Source organism: Procambarus clarkii, chromosome 57 (genome assembly GCF_040958095.1).
Source record: "Procambarus clarkii isolate CNS0578487 chromosome 57, FALCON_Pclarkii_2.0, whole genome shotgun sequence".
In the NCBI taxonomy this organism is placed as follows: domain Eukaryota; kingdom Metazoa; phylum Arthropoda; class Malacostraca; order Decapoda; family Cambaridae; genus Procambarus; species Procambarus clarkii.
Window position 1 is genome coordinate 15,630,015 of NC_091206.1, and position 20,000 is coordinate 15,650,014.

Sequence of the window (20,000 nt, forward strand, 5' to 3'; positions counted from 1 at the left end):
TCCCCCTCCCAGCCTTTATCGCGATATATCTATGTTTCTACTTTATTGTCAAAAGGTACAAATACAAAAGGTACAAATACAACAGGTACAAATACTCTTACCTTAACATTAATCAACCTTTTCCGGATATATCAATTTATGTAATGGGATTGATGTTAGGCTGTATTTAATTTTTTTTTTTTTGGGGGGGGGTCAAATATGGGGGTAGTGGTCAATGGGGCTCTGACGTCATGCCCATCATCCTCACTACTCAAATCATGTGATCTGGTATAGCCCAGGAGAGGTGACCTCTGAAGCCACTCACTGGTCAGTCTTCACCCCCCCCCCACCACCCCATGATTGGGTCAGAGCCAGGTCGTCACTTAATTGGTTGTTTGGTGCTATGGAACGACGACGCTCATCTTCTGGTACTTTTCGTTCATGATGACCGTGTGATGTCTTCGTGTGCTTGAAACCTCATCAAATAGAACTCAAGCCATATAGTTTTCATCAAGGATCATCCTGATTGGAACAGCAATATCAGCAGACTCACCCTAATGCATTAAAACTTGTTGATGGCAAGAAGGTTAGGTGCAAGGGGGTGACAGGAATTCAAGGGTCGTGTAGTGAGAAGACACTGTGTGACATTGACTGTCACACAGTCAATGTGTGACAGCCAGTGGCACAGTCAAATGGCTATCGATGGCCCAGTTCGGTTATCCTGGGTTCAGCAACATGTGTTTACCAGACCACACACACTAGAAGGTGAAGGGACGACGACGTTTCGGTCCGTCCTGGACCATTCTCAAGTCGATTGTCGTCCAGAATATCATTCTGGAATGAATCCATTCTGCATGGATTATTTGCTATCATATATATTCTTCACGCCAGATATCCAGCCTTGTGTGTACAAGGTCATGCTCGTTGTTTGGTGATGGAAAAAGACCTTACTGCTTGTAATGACCTCACTTGTAAAATTGTGTCGCAGTGCCAACCTTTGTCTTAACAAGATAAGACCTGCAATCAGTCGACCTGGGCCTCCAAGATTAGCAATGAGAGGAACTCATCTCAACACTGAAAGCACTCTTGAGTACACTGAAAGAACGGTGAGTACACACTGTGCGTGTGTGTACTCACCTTCTATTAGGTGAGTACACACACACACACACACACACACACACACACACACACACACACACACACACACACACACACACACCTTGTGATGTGACCGTGTGTCTACCAGGCAGACTCCATACACAGTTTTAAATGTAGATATAATAGAGCCCAGTAGGCTCATGAATCTGTATGTCAGTTGATTGACAGTTGAGAGGCGGGACCAAAGAGCCAGAGCTCAACCCCCCACAAGCACAACTAGACGAGTACACACCAATTCCTAAGTAGACTTAAGGCGAACTAAGAGCCAAATCATCACTACTTCGCGTGCCAAGTAAAGTGACCTCGACCAGGTCAACCTTATCAAGTTGATAATTTGGTCATTTTATTAAGTGTTCCAGGACCTTGACTGTCAGTACCAACCGTATTATGGTTGTCAGTTATTCTTGTGTTGACGTCCAGTTCATCATGTCAACCAGTTACATCATTCACAGTTTAATGTTAGGCTGTATTTCGCCGTCCAAGTGGTTGGGCACCATTCCTTTCTCCCCGTCCCATCCCAATTCCTTATCCTGATTCCTTCCAAGTGCTATATAGTCGCAATGGCTTGGCGTTTTACCCCTGATAATTCCGTCCCTCCCGACACGTTATCATCACCCTTCCCAATTCCCAGCTTCATCACACTTTCCTCATTCTCTCGCAAGTCTTCCCAGCCTCACCTCAACGACTCGCCCTCCTCACCCCATCCTCATTTTTCTCATCTCTGACTAATTGCAATATAATTGGCTGGTGTGTGTGTGCGTGTGCCTTATTTTTGCAATTTCTCACTCTCTCTCTCTCTCTCCATCCGTCCTTGTCGCGTTGTTGTTGGCTCCAAATTTACCCATTAACAGGACCTTTACAAATGGCCCGAGACCCCTGGCCGGACGGGTGACTGCTGGGGTCCGAAACAAATACATTGAGAAAAGTCGACAACGCACCTAAGCATTCTGCGGACTCCGGACTTTTTGGGTGAATTTAGTTAATGAAGCAGGAGCTGCCCTGGAGCAAGGGAGGTGGTGGTGGTGGACCAGGCTGGTGGTGGTGGACCAGGCTGGTGGTGGTGGCCCAGGCTGGTGGTGGTGGCCCAGGCTGGTGGTGCTGGACCGGGCTGGTGGTGCTGGACCGGCTTGTTGGTGGTGGCCCAGGTTGTGGTGGCCCAGCTGGTGGTGGCCCAGGTTGTGGTGGATTTGGTGGCAGTGGACATCGATGGTGGTGGAGGACAAAGGTTTACCCAAAGGAGAAGTGCTCAGAAGTGAGAGGTCGTTCCTCCACTCCCAAGATGTCTTGACCCATGTGCCTGGCATCTGTCCACGGAGCCAATCACGACCTTTTGTGAGCTGTACCAGTTCCTGGAATGTCTTCGGGCACGTGTCATCTGTCCCTGGTTCTTTGAGACAATCAAGAGAGGGAAGCGGTCCTCGGCTACTCAGGCAACACGAGAACACATTCAGCAAATAACATTTCATCAGACAACTTTGTGAAATAAACTGAAGCATCTGCCACAAGAGCAGTTTCCAACATGTGTATCTTTTCTTCCCAATGTTTCCTGGAAATTTACGGTGTTCTAGATGGTCCACTGACTTTTAAACTCCCACCAAACCTTTAAAACTACCAATCAAAGCGTGAAGCAAAAGCTGCTTCAGTTTGATAACGTTTGCCGTGTCAGGAACGAGTGGCTAATCATCATTCTCTTCGACGGCTTGATCAAACTTCTTCAAGGGGACGCCACTGCCCATCATAACATAACCGAAGGTGGTTGCTAAAAGATGGAAATCATTACAAACAAACGGGTCCCGTCAGGGTGAGTGTCCTCGCCCGTAAACCAAGACACAACACAAATGCATTTTCTCAGCACTGGTGAGTGTGGCCGCCGCGTCGGGGCACCAGAGACAATGTAGTTTATGGAATGTTTGTGTGTATGTGTTGCCGGACTGCTGCTGCTGCTGCTGCTGTTGCTGCTGCTGCTGCTGCTGTTGCTGCTTCTGCTGCTGTTGCTGCTTCTGCTGCTGCTGCTGCTGCTGCTGCTGCTGCTGCTGCTGCTACTACTGCTACTACTGCTGCTGCTGCTGCTTCTGCTGCTGCTGCTGCTGCTGCTGCTGTTGCTGCTTCTGCTGCTGCTGCTGCTGCTGCTGCTGCTGTTGCTGCTTCTGCTGCTGCTGCTGCTGCTTCTGCTGCTGCTGCTGCTGCTGCTGCTGTTGCTGCTTCTGCTGCTGCTGCTGCTGCTGCTGCTACTACTGCTGCTGCTGCTGCTGTTGCTGCTTCTGCTGCTGTTGCTGCTTCTGCTGCTGATGCTGCTGCTATGTAAGCAGCGCAGGATCCCAGCGAATGCCACCAGATGTAATTGCGATCTGACCGCAAATGCTGCTCCAACGAGTGCGGCTCCCGCGACCGTGAGACGAAAGGAGCGCGAAAGAAAGCACGGTTTGAAGATGATCGGGTGTACAGGGAATATATATATGACAGCTTCGATGTTTACTTGTGTTTTTGAGGTGGGATATATATATATATGGTGTGGGTTTTGTGCAAGGTTGGGCTGTATTGGCTTTGGTTGTCTGGTCATTGTGGTTATTTGGTCATATTTTATTTTATCAAGGGCGGGGTGTTTCTTCTATGGCAAATGTGGGGTTACTCTCTATTGGGCAAGAGTTGGCTGTGATTTTCCCCCAGGGTAGGATAGAGAAACATTGAGACAGAGAGAGAGAGACAGACAGACAGACAGATAGACAGACAGAGAGACAGACAGACAGACAGACAGACAGACAGACAGAGAGACAGACAGACAGACAGACAGACAGACAGACAGACAGACAGACAGACAGACAGATAGACAGACAGAGAGACAGACAGACAGACAGAGAGACAGACAGACAGACAGACAGACAGACATACATATAGACAGACACAATAAAAGGATCAGTGTATATAATGGCTCAACTACTTCACTTGTTTCTGTCATTCCATAAACCAGATAAGATTTACACACCCACTTGCGACAGACACAATATAAGAACAGATGATAATAATAATAAAAAAAATCGATACAGTTGGCAATAAAAACATTAAATTGAAAGAAAAACAGATTGAAAAAAATCAAGAAAAAAAATAAAACAATTCGGCAAACGAGACGAGAGAGCTTAGGACAAAGAGAAAGAGAGAAGGAAAAATAGTGAGGAATGTTAGAAGTTTGTCTCCCTGGTCCACAACTGCGCTTGGCTTGCTAGAGCAGTCATTATCAAAGAGGCAGCTTCTCCAGCTTACTCTCTTCCAGATGTTGGGAAAGACGACAAAGGCTTCCTCGCTTCCTCTAACGATGAAGCCAGGAGACCAAGGCTTCGTTTTTTTCCTTGGTTGGTGTTTGTAAACAGTAAATTAGGATCATTTATTGTCCTTTTTTGCGTATATTTGTGTAAACTTTCAATAGTTTGTTTTATGAAGTTAGACTGTTGTCAAGTTACGCGTTTATGAAGTTACATCGGTACGAATGTATATGTGTGAATATAGACATGATTTAGATCCTTAGACGAATACGAGTGTTTTTTATGCTTGTATACTGAAGCCTGTGTTTGTTTAAAGGCGTGTCCAAACATATTTACAAACAAATATTTTTTGCAATTTATGCTTCTGCGTGGATATATCCCTTCCAGAGTGTCATAGTTGTTTACGTAACCTAAACATAATGAATATTTTCAAGTATCAGACACATGCAAAGAACCCAATAAAATTGCACTCGTGGAAACAAAACTATCAGGTCATAACCTGCAATATTGCTTTATATCTACCATGCTGTAGGAAAAAGAGAAGAAAGGGCACGACTGCTTATTAATGTGATTGTTGCTTATGCAGTCCAAGACTTTCTAGTGAGGGAAAAATATGATTGCCGAGGCACAAAACCCCACGGTAAGAAATGGATTTCCCCGAGGGAGGTAATCCGATGGAGGCGCCCTAGGGATGAGGTAAAAACCGAGGGAGGAACACTAGAAGGATGGTTCCCCCCGAGGGAGGAACACTGGAAGGATGGTTCCCCCAGAGGGAGGAACACTGGAAGGATGGTTACCCCCGAGGGAGGAACACTGGAATGATGGTTACCCCCGAGAGAGGAACACTGGAAGGATGGTTCCCCCCGAGGGAGGAGCACTGGAAGGATGGTTCCCCCCGAGGGAGGAGCACTGGAAGGATGGTTCCCCCGAGGGAGGAACACTGGAAGAGGCACCCCCGAGGGAGGCACCTTATTCGTAAACTAAACTTCAATACCCATTTGACTTCGAGGCGAGGCAGTAGATTCCCGTAATAAAGCTAATAAAAAAGGGGATATTACGTCATTAGATGATATTAAAAGTTTGACGAACGTCGTAATAATCACAGTGTACACTGAGATTAGACACACACACACACACACACAGTCATCATGTACACAGGTGACAAAGGTAAAGGTGTGAGGAGTTAAGCTGAAATTTTTCAAACTTGCAAAACTGAATTATATTACGGATGCACAGCTTATAAATATCTGAATGTGATGATTGAGGCCTTTTCAGATACCTCCACCGGTTGAGATTGTGCAACCTGTCCTCTTAAAAAGAACGTCGCTTTTGGCCGTTTGTCCGTATGGCCGAATTTGGACGTAATTTGAAATTGAAAAAAAAATTAAAATAAATGTGGGATTTTTGTTTTCAACAACAGTAAGTTAAGGGTCCTCTGATAGGTTAGTGGGCAGGAAATTCTTATAAAGTTTCAAAACGTTATGAAAAACGTTAATGTAAAGTGTCCTCTCATAACGTCTGCGCGTACGCCGGACGACTCAAATAGAAAACGGAACAGAACGTCACTTTTGTGAGTCGATTTAATTTCAAATTACGTCCAAATTTAGCCATAGTGAGCATACGAGCGAAAAGTGACGTTATTTTTAAGAGGACGGGTTGCTTAACCAGTCTACAATCCAACCCGTCCTCTTAAAAATAACGTCACTTTTCGCTCGTATGCGCGATATGGCCAAATTTGGACGTAATTTGAAATGAAATCGACTCACAAAAGTGACGTTCTGTTCCGTTTTCTATTTGAGTCGTCCCGCCTACGCGCAGACGTTATGAGAGGACACTTTAAATTAACGTTTTTCATAACGTTTTGAAACTTTATGAGAATTTCCTGCCCACCTAACCTATCAGAGGACCCTTAACTTACTGTTGTTGAAAAAAAAATCCCACATTTATTTAAAAAAAAAATTCAATTTCAAATTACGTCCAAATTCGGCCATACGGACAAACGCCCAAAAGCGACGTTCTTTTTAAGAGGACAGGTTGTTAACCGCCATGTTTCAGATTATACTCTATACCTCGGCCGACCGGGAGCCGAGCGGACAGCACACTAGACTTGTGATCCTGTGGTCCCGGGTTCGATCCCGGGCGCCGGCGAGAAATAATGGGAAGAGTTTCTTTCACCCTATGCCCCTGTTACCTAGCAGTAAAATAGGTACCTGGATGTTAGTCAGCTGTCACGGGCTGCTTCCTGGGGGTGGAGGCCTGGTCGAGGACCGGGCCGCGGGGACACTAAAAGCCCCGAAATCATCTCAAGATAACCTCAAGATAACCTCCAAAGTGAGGTAATAGGTACAAGAACACCGAGGCGAGAGACTTAGAAATGAATGAAACAATGCTTCACATATTGGCGTCACCGTGCGTAGTTCTATAATATACGCAGCAGAAAGAACAAGACATACAACATACGGAGAGAGACACTGTGGTATGTCTCCTCGATCTCTACATCATGACTTAGACATTCTCTGCGATGCAATAAGACCAACTCTGTATCACACAATTGCAGGAGATAAAAACGCTGTGCCATACAACGGGAAGATTGACGAAGTCTATGACAAACAACAGGAACAGGAAGATAAACAAACTCTTAAACTCGCAACGGGAAACCAGAAGAGTCGACCTGGGTGTCTAACAGCAAGAGAAACGAACTGGGGAACTCACAACAGGAGGATAAACAACGCCCAACGCTCCAGCAACAGAGTCCAGGACATACCGGCCAGGTGATAGAGACTCAGGTGTGAAACACGAACAAAAATAATTGAGTAGCAGGTTACACAGCTTCGTCGCACGGAACTCTAAAACATGATCCTGAAATACTTCGGTAAGAAGTATCAGACGCCAGAGAAGAAGAGAGAAAACTGGACACCAGGAGAGAGAGAGAACCGGACACCAGAAGAGAGAGAGAACCGGACACCAGGAGAGAGAGAGAGAGAGAACCTAACACCAGGAGAAAGAGCCGGACACCAGGAGAGAGAGAGAGAACCTGACACCAGGAGAGAGAGAGAGAACCGGACACCAGGAGAGAGAGAGAGAGAGAGAAAGAACCGGACACCAGGAGAGAGAGAGAGAACCTGACACCAGGAGAGAGAGAGAGAACCGGACACCAGGAGAGAGAGAGAGAGAGAGAGAGAGAGAGAGAGAGAGAACCGGACACCAGGAGAGAGAGAGAGAACCGGACACCAGGAGAGAGAGCGAACCGAACACCAGGGGAGAGAGAGAGAAAACCGGACACCAGGAGAGAGAGAGAGAGAGAGAGAGAGAGAACCGAACACCGGGAGAAACACCGGACAATCTGGTGTAAGCTTTAGCGCAAGCCATGAATGTTAGTTGGTTTAAAGTATCCCAGTAAAACGCGGACGCCGGGGGTGATACGGCCTATTGAATATGCCGGAGGCTGCCGTACGGGGCAAGATAGACCCATAACCCAGCACAGCTGTGATGAATTGCCACTAATAAAAATATGTGCTTCCGATTATGCTCCTTTATACAGCCTGGTTCGGTGTAAATTGTTCGGTTATACAGTGAAATGATGGAAGGGAAAGTATTATTACAAGCGACAGATATTATGCTCTCATCTCGTCAAATGGGCCATGACAGCATCTCATCATCCACACTGAGATTTTGGAAGATAAGATTGGCCTTGTGGATTTTATCCTCCACATAATTAGCGACGCAGAAAGTAGAATTTCTTGCAATCTGTCCCATATCAATCAAACTTTGCACTCTAATCTGTAAAATCTTCATACACTTTTGTATGATTAAACAAATATACGTGTGTACACTAATCGTTATTATATTAACAGAATAATCGTCGGTCCAATTTAAGCAAAACTTTACAAATCAAGGCGGTAAAGGCCTGGTACTTTACGATTCAATTATAGCCTGAGTTAAGCCGTTTTCAGTCAAGATGGAAGTAGATTGGCGCAATAAAGGTTATGTGATTATAAATGTCTTTATGGATTTTGAAATGTGGCATTAATGATAGTTCTTCTTTCCTTTTCTCTGACATACATCTTGCTCCGGCACATGCCGAAGACTTTATAACGTCCGTCACACACTGTGAATTTAACACCAATGATGATGATTTGTCTAATAAAGTGGAGGAACTCAAAGAAAACTTGGGAACACAAAACCTGAGGAGACAGCAATTGCAGAGACTAAATGAACTAATTTGATCTCCACTGCAGTTTTCAGTAAGGATTATCGGGTATGAAAGGATAAAGAATTCAGAGGAGATGCTGTGGCACAGCTGGTAAAAAAAAAATGAACAATTCTTTATCAGACTTCAGCGGAGATTTTACATTATGAATTACATTTAACCTGCACACATTATAAATATAATGTCAGATGGTTACAGACATTTTTTCATTACAATATATCTGTAGTATTTACAATATTTTACAATATTTACAATATTTACAATATTTACAATGAGGGAGGAAGCAAGGAGGAGCTGTCTAATCACCTGGATAACATCTGGCCTTCACACAAAGATGGACATTGTTGGACAATGTCCATTGGACATTGATGGACATTGACATTGGACATTCATGGTCAATTTCATTGACCATGAAATTCCACCGTATTTTATGAATAAGTAAAAACCAATAAAGATTATAGAAACAAGATAGCGGTTGAACATAAGGGAGTTGGGAATCGGGAAGGGAAAGATCAGAATATCAGAGAATTCCTGAAGGAAATAGCTTAAGAAAGAGAACTAGAGAAATAAAAAAAAATCATGAACTACACAGTGAACAAAATCAAAGAAACTGAAGGAATATTAATACCACTACCGAGAGATAAGGATACCAAGAATAGTATTAGTTTACCTGGTTTACCTGCCAGTGTCTGGAGACAGAGAAGAGAAGCAAATGATCACATGGAAGTAACACAGAGAGCAAAAGAATAAAAGGAAATCACAATGTATAGAAAAGAACAAGCAAACGAGAACATAGAAATTACAAAAATGACTTGAGAAGAAGTTTTAGAAAGACACAACATCCAAAAGCTAAGGAACTGAACCGTCGCCACTGAGAATGATAGAGAAGTGTGTGTGTGTGCTGTACTTAATGAAACGTTTCAGTAAGTTTGTTTTGTTTGTTTAGGCTGGAATTGGATCAGATACTAGAGCTGAGAGACCTAACATAGCAGACCTTTATAGAAAAAGACTCATTGAAATGGTAGTGACATCAGAAGTCGATCTTTTTATCCACTATCACTCGCCAAGGATCCTATACCTTCTATCACACACACCCACGATCTTACGCCCTCGGTTTCACAACAAGGAACTTTTCATCTTAGACACATACCGACAGGAGGAGACCACTTCAGCGTGACAATCTCCTTGAGGCCACTGCTGTTAAACTATAAATCATCAATGTCTATTACGCGATCAGAAGAGCGAGACAGGCAGCTCAGCCATCAGCTTAGGGGTCCGGTTGAGCATTATTGTGAAGTCGCTTCATAGCAGAGTTATGTAATATAGATGAAATGAGATAGCATAATGAAGCAATAGACATCATGGGCTTTAGCTAAAGAAACCAGGGGGTCACATTCATGAAGCAGTTACGCAAGCACTTACGAACTGCTTCTTGAATCTGGCCCCCTGGATCTTTACATGGCCAGGAGATAAGGGAAATAATAATCTTTAACGATGTGGCGTCAAATCGCGAGTTTGGTAAGTGAGATGTGATTGGACACACGCTGCATTGTGTCCCCCCTTGAACCACCCCTACCTGTTTTATCCACTACAATAGTTTCACTGTCAATAGTTTCCCAACAAAGCCCTCCATGACGGAGGGGGGGGGGAGGGTTCGTTTGTCTCGTTCAAAAGTTCGAGACGAGAGCTTCGTGGTTGTTCTGTAGCGGCGTATATGACTTGACTTTGAGTTCCTCTCTACGATACAAATACGAGTGTCAGGTGTTTCGACAGGTGTTTCATTGTTTTATGCCACATGTATTTGTGACTGATATCTCACACACCGTTCGTTTGCTTGTACGATGACTATAGATTAGTATTGACCAGACCACACACTAGAAGGTGAAGGGACGACGACGTTTCGGTCCGTCCTGGACCATTCTCAAGTCGATTGAGCTGTATCGCCTGCATACAAATTAGTGTTCAGTGGAAGGTCTTCGATGCAACCTAAGACGAAGAGTAAGAAAGAGAGTAATCCATCTTCCAAACCTATGTTAGTCCTAGCTACAGCCGACCCTCCACAAGTATATATATGCACCGCTAGGTACGCTTCGGTGCGTATATACTGAGTTTACTATTATTCTGACTTATGGTCAGTACGAAAGTTTACTTTTGGATAAGTCATTATCGTATTGTGAGGTTCGCTTCGCTAACCAGCCAGAGGTTACGAAGGCCTAAATATAGGCCTAATACGCAGCACCACTCACAGACTGGCCTTAAAGAAGTATTAATAAATGTTTAACGTATTGTGTAAACGATTACTATATTGTGTTTATATGTAAAATAATATTCTCATATATTATAATGTTTATTTGCATATTTAGCCTTAGGTTATGTGCTCTGTGATGGAATATGTTGGTATTTAGTGTACGTTGATCAGGCACTATAGAGCTAAAGAGCCAAGCAGGGAAGGGAACTATCAGGGGGGGAAAGCGCCAAGCCATTACGACTATATAGCACTGGGAAGGGGTCAGGATAAGGATTTGGGATGGGACGAGAAGGGGGAGGGAATGGTGCCCCAACCACTTGGACGAATGGGGATTGAACGCCGACCTGCATGAAGCGAGACCGTCGCTCTACCGTCCAGCACAAGTAGGTTGGAATACTCAGCGAAATGTCATTGACGACTGAAGTAGATCGTATACCCACAGTAAAAAAAATCCACAAGTGCCGTGACGAGGGTTCGAACCAACGTCTGATGAACGTACGTACGTCGTGTGTTACACCCACAGTCTTCCCACCATCATACAACCAGGATCTTACATCCTGCTGCCCACACTGTGGATCTTACACCTGGAGGTGAGGTGTAAGATCTTACACCTCGAGGTGTAAGTTTGAATGTAATTATTTGTAAGTTTTGCTGACAATCCTCAAAACATGTGACCATAAGCTCGTTAATCCAGCGGCCCTCTCTCTCTCTCTCTCTCTCCTCTCTCTCTCTCTCTCTCTCTCTCTCTCTCTCTCTCTCTCTCTCTCTCTCTCTCAATCTCCATCTATGAATTGAAAAAACTTAATGCATTAATTTAAAAAAGAAAAGTTACTTGTTCCATTAAAACTTTTCTCAAACAGTACTTCACATACGTCGTGCGTTTGAAGCTCGCGTCTCTAAAACGTGTCACCTACATAAGTGTCAAAATACAACCCCAATACTTCATATAAACAACATGATAATATGTTGTTTATGATGATAATACATATACATATATAATGCACTGTGCTATGTATCCTAACAAACCCAATGTACTTTCTTGTATATAAATAAATAAATAAATAAATATGTAATCAATTTGATCTGAGGTAATACTATTTTAGAGTTACTTAAATTATTTTTATTTTAATACAGTTAAAATAAAAGGGGTAAGATTCACGAAGCAGTTACGCAAGCACTTATGAACCATGTACATCTTTCCTAAATCTTTGGCGGCTTTGTTTACAATTATTAAACAGTTAATGAGCTGCGAAGCACTAGGAGGCTGTTTACACCAATAACAACAGTTAATTAGCAAGTTTTCATACTTGTAAACTGTTCAATAAATGTAACCAAAGCCGTCAAAGATTGAGGAAAGATGTACACGTTCGTAGGTACTTGCGTAACTGCTTCGTGAATCTGGGCTGATGGCGCTGGGGTGGGGGTAGGGGGGGGAACCTTTTCCCAGGAGCATTTCAACATCAGATCAAAAAATAAAACCTTCCAGATAACGGATATAATGCAAATATAAATCCTCACAAAATGGAATTCTATTGAGAGTAAATATATACAGATTAAAAGGTATTGCGTCGGAATCTTCATGCAAATCCTCAGGAAATGCATTCAGGGAGGAGCTTAGTTGGAATTTACTTGACGAAAACAACAATGTAACGCCAAGTGTGTGTGTGTGTGTGTGTGTGTGTGTGTGTGTGTGTGTGTGTGTGTGTGTGTGTGTGTGTGTGTGTGTGGTACACCGTCCAGCACTAGACAGTACTCATTCACGAAGGGTTAGAAAGGAAGGGCTAAACAAAAGATAATATATAAGACGCAATTAAAGGATAGAAGATGAGAGGTTTAGAGAGTGTCAGGGAACAGGTGAGGAGGGTGAGAGTGTAGAGGATAGTGAGAGAGAGAGAGAGAGAGAGAGAGAGAGAGAGAGAGAGAGAGAGAGAGAGAGAGAGAGAGAGAGAGAGAGAGAGAGAGAGAGAGAGAGGCTGCATGATTGATGTCTTCTTAAGTCAATAATATAAAAAAACAAGGATTTTCAGCACACATTGAGCATCATGGGACAGTGAAGGGAGATATATATATATATATATATATATATATATATATATATATATATATATATATATATATATATATATATATATATATATATATATATATGGCACATGCTATATTTTCTGGGACCTCCTCGCTCACAGGAGGTAATATTTTTCCCCAGAGCAAATAAATGAGGCAGATTATTTTCCCAACACAGCATTTACAGACATAATAGAGCCGGAAGATTTTTTTAATCCACTGTGAAGTATTTCACGGAGAATTGTGCAATGTTGCTAAACTGTTTTTTCACGCATTTTCATATCATCCGGAAAAAAAACAAAGTTAACAGACTGAAAACAGGAAAACATCTCAAGAAAACATCAAATCTTACCTACAGTATTCTTTGAAGCTTAACAAGACAGGTACGATTTACGATTAAACATAAGATTTACATCAAGTGTAGACACTTGTAAATTTGACGTTAATTTTTTTTACTCTTTGGGGGTCACCCCCACCCGTCCCCCTAACTCCCCCATCCCGTCCCCCTCACTCCCCCACCCGTCCCATCCTTTAATCTTATCCTGACCCCTTCCCAGTGGTATATAGTCGTAATGGCTTGGCGCTTTCCCCCCTTCCAGTTCCCTTCCCTTGGTGTAATTAGATATTCCTAAATCTTACAACAACCCTATTTAGATAGTAGCTATTGTGACAAACCGCCAATAGTCAGAATTCGTACGTTCTTAGCTTTTAGATAATAGTATTCTGACTAGTAAGGAATTCTTTTAAAATAAATGAAGCTGAATCACAAAAAAATATTCCTAGGCCTTGTATAGCACACATATGTACTATATTAGGCCTCAGATATCTTGTGTTAGGCCTAGGGAGGTTAGGATAGGTTAGGGTTAGTGTGTCAAAGTAACACAAGTAAAAAAAATAGTTTTCCAGTTGGTCCAACTGAATAGTTCAGATTTCGACTTTCTAATTTCGTTGTATGTCGGTATATGTACTATTGTCCTCGTCGTTACTATAAGTATTACCACAACAGGAAGATGGGCTGGAATCTTCAGAGGGGTAGCATAGAGGCTACAGGACACATATGCTATGACACATAGCCTACATAACACATAGACCAAGAACACATAGGATTCATGACACATAGAGTACAGGACACAGGCTACAGAACATATAGACTACCAGACACATAGGCCATAGAACATAAACTACAGCCCCTGCAAACTTCTAGGTGAACAGGTGCAACAGATGAAACGAAAATTAGCAGTACTACAGCTTAGGATCAGTTAACGCAAGGAGAGAAGCGTTTAGTGACGGTTAACGAAAAGAATAAAGAATTAACTTGTACTCTTAGGAGGGGGGGGGGCATTGATAGTTATCAATCATTGGATTCCCGCCAAACACACACCGAAACTACGACGTTGGTACAACGTTCGAACAAATTCTAATACCTCCTAACCAGTTATAACAACCAATATAGCAAGTTGTAACAGCGTTCTAATACGTCATAAACACGTTAAACCAAGATGTAACAACTTTATTACAAGTTGTAACAAGCGGAAAATAGAGACAGTTTCGGTTTGTGTTTCCAGGGAATTCTGCACCCATTTTAAACTATCGAGTATACATGTAAGAACATGTAGAAGAACATGTATGAAGAACATGAACACAATGGAGAACAAGGTAAGAACATCTGGTATAGCAGCTTCCGGACCCCAGAGAGCTCCGGTTAACATCAGAGACGTTACCGGAATAACTGATTAATCTCATGAAGGACGCAATTATATGAAGCGAGGTCCCATTTTGTCATTTAGCCAAAGTTTCCAGGAAGATTTAATGCTTGTGTGGTAATGTGGTTATGTGACGAAGTGCGTGCTGAAGGGGAAGTGTTTGGAAATAATACTTCCTGTGTGCCGTGTGTGTTAATGTGGGTGAGGAGGAGAAGTGAGGAGGAGATGGGAGAAGGAAGAGAAGTGAGGGAGAGAGGAGAGAGGTGAAGGAGTAGGAGGTAAAGGCGTTGGTGGTGATGGTGACCCATGATCACTATTGCAGTCGTGACAGTGACGTGTGGCCAATAAGAAGTCTGTGATAGTGGTCAGTGCTCACCATTATCACTGAAACTATGGTAATGTTCCTCGGGTTCGCCAGGATGTTTAATAGTCGTCAGTAAGACCTTAATAGACTCCAGTAACAGTTTAATAGTCACCACTAAGAGTTTAATAATGATCTAAAGTCACTAATTAGAATTCTACTGAAATATTGTATTGAATTGTATTGAAATACGATAGAAAACAGGAAGGTTGAATTTGTCACTGCAGGCTAACGAGAACATGGCCATACATGACTAACCATTATTATTATTAGTAACATCTTTATTGACAAAATTAATTACAATTTTGACTAAACTGAGGATTTCGATTAAGTCTTATTAAAGCTTAGTTTCACACAACTATAGCTTTTGGCACAAACTATACAACCCTTCGTATGGTCTAGTAACTCTAAGTCTCTCTCTCTCTCTCTCTCTCTCTCTCTCTCTCTCTCTCTCTCTCTCTCTCTCTCTCTCTCTCTCTCTCTCTCTCTCTCTCTCTCTCTCTCTCCCTCCCTCCCTCCCTCTCTCCTATCTTGCCTCCAGGAGCCCACAGCGTCTTGGCCTGAGCAACAGTTTGAGATTTAACCACCTTGGGACAGAGAGCAAAAACATTTTTCTTAGGATTTCGGGGTTAATCTTGTTTATGGCCCGGTAAAGCTGTCTCCAAGACGGCCGTAGTAAGGTTCTGGACAGCCCAAGGATTAGGGCCATGTAGGACACAGGCCACAGTCGTCTGTTTAGGATAAGGGGGAGTCCTCTGCGTGTGTCTTACACTCCAGAGAGAGAGAGAGAGATGCTTATTTCCAGGCAGGATTAGGCCAGGTTGTTATTCCCTTGACAGAGGAGACAGCGTTATAGCCACAAGATATAGAAGACTGTCTTATCCACACTGTGAGGTGCGTTATCCACTCATGGTAGAAAATCCTGGTTATCCACACTGGGTTGAGCTTGTTTTCTCTGCCAGATGGGAGTTGTTTATGTCCATTCGAGCTTCTCGAAGCCTTAAGTACTTTCGTATATTAATACATCTTTAGAAGGAGTGCTTCTGAACTCCTTCTGAAGATGTATTAATATACGAAAGTACTTAAGGAAATTCTTGTTTCAATTTTCCTCCGTGGTCTGACACTGTCATATATATTATTCATATATAATGTCACTGTCATATATATTATATTGAGTTAATGATAACGGTTCCCAGATATCAGCTGGACAATGTTGAAATTGCAAAATCGAAATGATTAGTAGGATTTTTTCATTCAAAAAAGTAATAGATAAATGTATGGAATAAAGCAAGTTGAATAGATGAGTTTACGTATTGAAACGTAGGCAATATTTAGCTTTTTTCTTTAATAGATAAAAATATTTAGCTTTTTCAGTTGTTTTCTTCTTCAGCTTACAATAGGCATAAATTAACTAGTACAGAGGATATTAACCTAGTTAATCCCAGGAACTACACACCTCTTGAGAATTTGTTTGTTAGAATACACTAACAAACTTAATTTATATTCTCCAGAACGTATATAAATGGACTGAAGAGTATAACAAGTTAATATGTTAACTTTCACCATTATTATATTGCTATACCTTGGTGCTTATTTGGTTAAATTAGATTTTTATCATTTCATACTTAATGTTATTGGCTTAAGGCTTTATTATTAACCGATATTTGCATGACCTCTCCATGGATAGCTATCAATAAAGCTCAAACACACATTGCATATGGCATGTTCTTAATTTACAAGTTTCAACATTATATTTTTAATAAAATTTTAATAGCCCCCATCTTTCATAATATATCTGAAATTAAAACACGCCACGCGTATTTTTTAAGATAAAAGTATACATTTACATATATATTTCAGCGTTGTACTCCAGTAGTCTGTATCACGAGAGAATTACAAAATATTCCTGCAAATGAAAACATTGTAATGGAACCCACCCAGGATGATAATGGAGCCCACCCAGGTGTTCAATGGTTATCTTGAGATGATTTCGGGGCTTTAGTGTCCCCGCGGCCCGGTCCTCGACCAGGCCTCCACCCCCAGGAAGCAGCCCGTGACAGCTGACTAACACCCAGGTACCTATTTTACTGCTAGGTAACAGGGGCATAGGGTGAAATAAACTCTGCCCATTGTTTCTCGCCGGCGCCCGGGATCGAACCCGGAACCACAGGATCACAAGTCCAGCGTGCTGTCCGCTCGGCCGACCGGCTCCCTGGACAACAATCACTGCTAACAATCCTCATATCTCAAGCCTTTAGTCTGTTCTCATCTTTATTCAAAGTGATCGAGGGTTAAAGTCGTTTAACTTATTCTCATAACAATTGCCGCACCTTCCAATTACTTAAAGAACCATTGGATGAGTGGAACGAGCTTCCTGACCATTCCAGGAAGACAGTATAGATTAGCTGCTCAATTCAGTCTAAATTTGAGAACTCAGTATAACTCAGTAGCAACCAATAGGAGGTTCAGAAGCCACTGATAACTAAGTGTGGCAGTTCTGGTGCAATTAGCAGTTAAATGAAGAGATTCAGTATCTAATAAGGGTAAACAGGAGAAGGGTTCGATACTAGCCATAAGGAGGCATCAGAAGCCAGTAACACATGCGATGAGTCACAATAACGTGGCTAAAGTATGTTGACCAGACCACACACTAGAAGGTGAAGGGACGACGACGTTTCGGTCCGTCCTGGACCATTCTCAAGTCGATTGTCACAGTAACACAGTCCGTCCTCCTTAGGTTTCCCAACGTCCAGAAAACGGTCAATTTAAAGCGTCCTCTAATAACGCACCAGAGGACCCAAAACAGAAAACGGGACAGTACGTCACTTTCGCCAGTCGCTTCCATTTTCTAGTACGACAATTTTTTCAGCCTTACGTGACGCTATTCGAGCGAAAGGCGACGTTCTTTGTAAGAGAACAGGTTGTGAAGCCACCAGAGGAGGATTCAGAATCCACTAATAACCAACAGAAAAAGGTTCAGAAGCAAACTATCACCCAACGGAAGGTTTCAGACCCAACTAACAACCAACAGTAGAGTTCAGAAGCCCTTAACAACCAACAGGAAGGCCTCAGGAGGATTCAGAAGATGAAGTCGAAAAACAGGAGGCTTCCTGTAACAGGTATAGGAGGATATACGAGGAGTGCAGCTGGAGGAAGGAAGATAAACGGCTATTACCGCAGTGAAGGAAATGGAAGATCCCAACAGGGAGAATGGCTTCAGGGATCAGGGGATGAAGATGCAAGGTACAGGAATCTCACAGAAAAAGATTTCGCTTGATGAAACACGAGAAGATTCTCCTAAGGGGGAGAGGGGAAGATGTTTCGAGGGATGTTAGGGGGGGGAAGATGTTAGAAAGGGTGAATGTTTGAAGGGAAGATTGTTAGGGGGTTGTTAGAGAGAAGGGGGGAGGGAGATGGGAGAGAAAAATGTACCTGATGGATATACTGCTATTGGTACATGTATCTTTGAGCACTTATGCGATTGTGCACCGGAACGATTGTGCCTCCTCGACACAGCTAACGCTTTACCCGAGTACCAGCACTCGGAGTGATGAGTTCGGGGTTGGGAAAGATGATAAGTCCTGAACATCATCATCAACTCGTCGCCGAGACGTACCAGAAATTAAGACGCTTACGCACACACACACACACACACACACACACACACACACACACACACACACACACACACACACACACATACAGGATCTCGCGGCCGAGCGGTCAGGGTCCACGATTCACAATCTAGGGACACGGGTTTGATTCCAGCTCCAGACAGAAACAATTAGGGGGCAGAGTCCCCAGGTGTTCTGGGGTTGCATCCTGGGGTGTACCTGGGTGTTAAGCAATTGCTTATGGCGTTGCATCCTGGGGAAAGGTACGACCTAGGGAGGGAAGGAACCTTGAAGTAGGTCCAGGCTTCATATCCCCAATAATAAGAAGTATTATTAAACACAGGTCCTTGAGGTCTGATGATTTCCTCCCCTTATCATAACCGCTGCCTCGTCTGATGGAACAATATTCTTGCAGCTCAGATCAATTTGCTCGAGATTGATAGCTATTTTCTCAAGAGGTGTTGATGCAACATGCAAGACAATGCTTGCAAGTCTTGCTAAATGCCTGAGTGAAAGGGAGAGGTGTGTTTACCTGGCTGTATTACACAGCAGTGCAGACCCTTCTCTTGATTGGCCACCACGTACAAGATACAGAGTGCTAACGTAACCAGAAACTTACTAACCCAAGCTACCCACCTAACCTAAAACGTCGATATTTAAATGAGACGACCTAGTTGAGTGGCTGGGTTGTTTGTGACGCCTGGAGGGCGAGCTCCAGCTCTCTGTACCCGCCTGCCTGCTGGCTTGTTTGTAAAGAACGTCGACTTCAGCACTGCCTACATAAAAAAAACGTCGTAATACTGACGCTTCTGGTTGCGTAAAACCACCTCAAATTTGACGCTTGGCAATTCGTAAGAACGGGGGGGGGGGGATAGGAAGGAACTATGAGGAGAAAGCACCAAGTCATTACGACTATATAGCACTTGGAAGGAGTCAGAATAAGGATTTGGGATGGGACGGGGGCGGGGGAAGGAATGGTGTCCAACCACTTGGACGGTCGGGGATTGAACGCCGACCTGCGTGAACCCAGACCGTTGCTCTACCGCTGCCTCGTATTCACCCTCTCCAACAACTACATCTCCAATCTCTCCAATAAACTCCACCCCATACCGGCACTTGGGGGAGGGGGGGGAGAGGGTATAGTTTGTCGATGAAACCGACATAAGACATCTTAACTGTGGCTTTTGGAGGTCGTAAGTCACGCTCAGCTGGGAGCGAGGCGGACAGCCACCTCTCACCAGTACACTACGCTTATTGCAAGCCAACATTGTCGCTTGAACCAGTCGCTAGACAAACGGATATTGTAGTTTGCAACTGACATGACTCGGGCGTGGATCACCTAAGACTTTCAGTGCCAAACTGGTACTCCCCAGGAAAGGCTTAAAGTTTCATTTGGCCAGCAGGTA

The 20,000-nt window shown here is 43.3% G+C and overlaps 2 protein-coding genes across 2 annotated transcripts in view; one reads left to right on the top strand and one right to left on the bottom strand.

Annotated features, from left to right (window-relative positions):
* LOC123744944 (uncharacterized) overlaps positions 1 to 20,000 on the bottom strand; it is a 231,224-nt gene that overhangs the window by 202,880 nt on the left and 8,344 nt on the right. The window lies entirely within an intron of this gene.
* Positions 18,066 to 20,000, top strand: part of LOC123744943 (keratin-associated protein 5-2-like) — a 23,128-nt gene continuing 21,193 nt past the window's right edge. The window contains exon 1 of the mRNA XM_045725162.2: positions 18,066 to 18,223. Coding sequence (XP_045581118.2) covers positions 18,066 to 18,223 — 158 coding nt within the window. The remainder of the gene's footprint in view (positions 18,224 to 20,000) is intronic.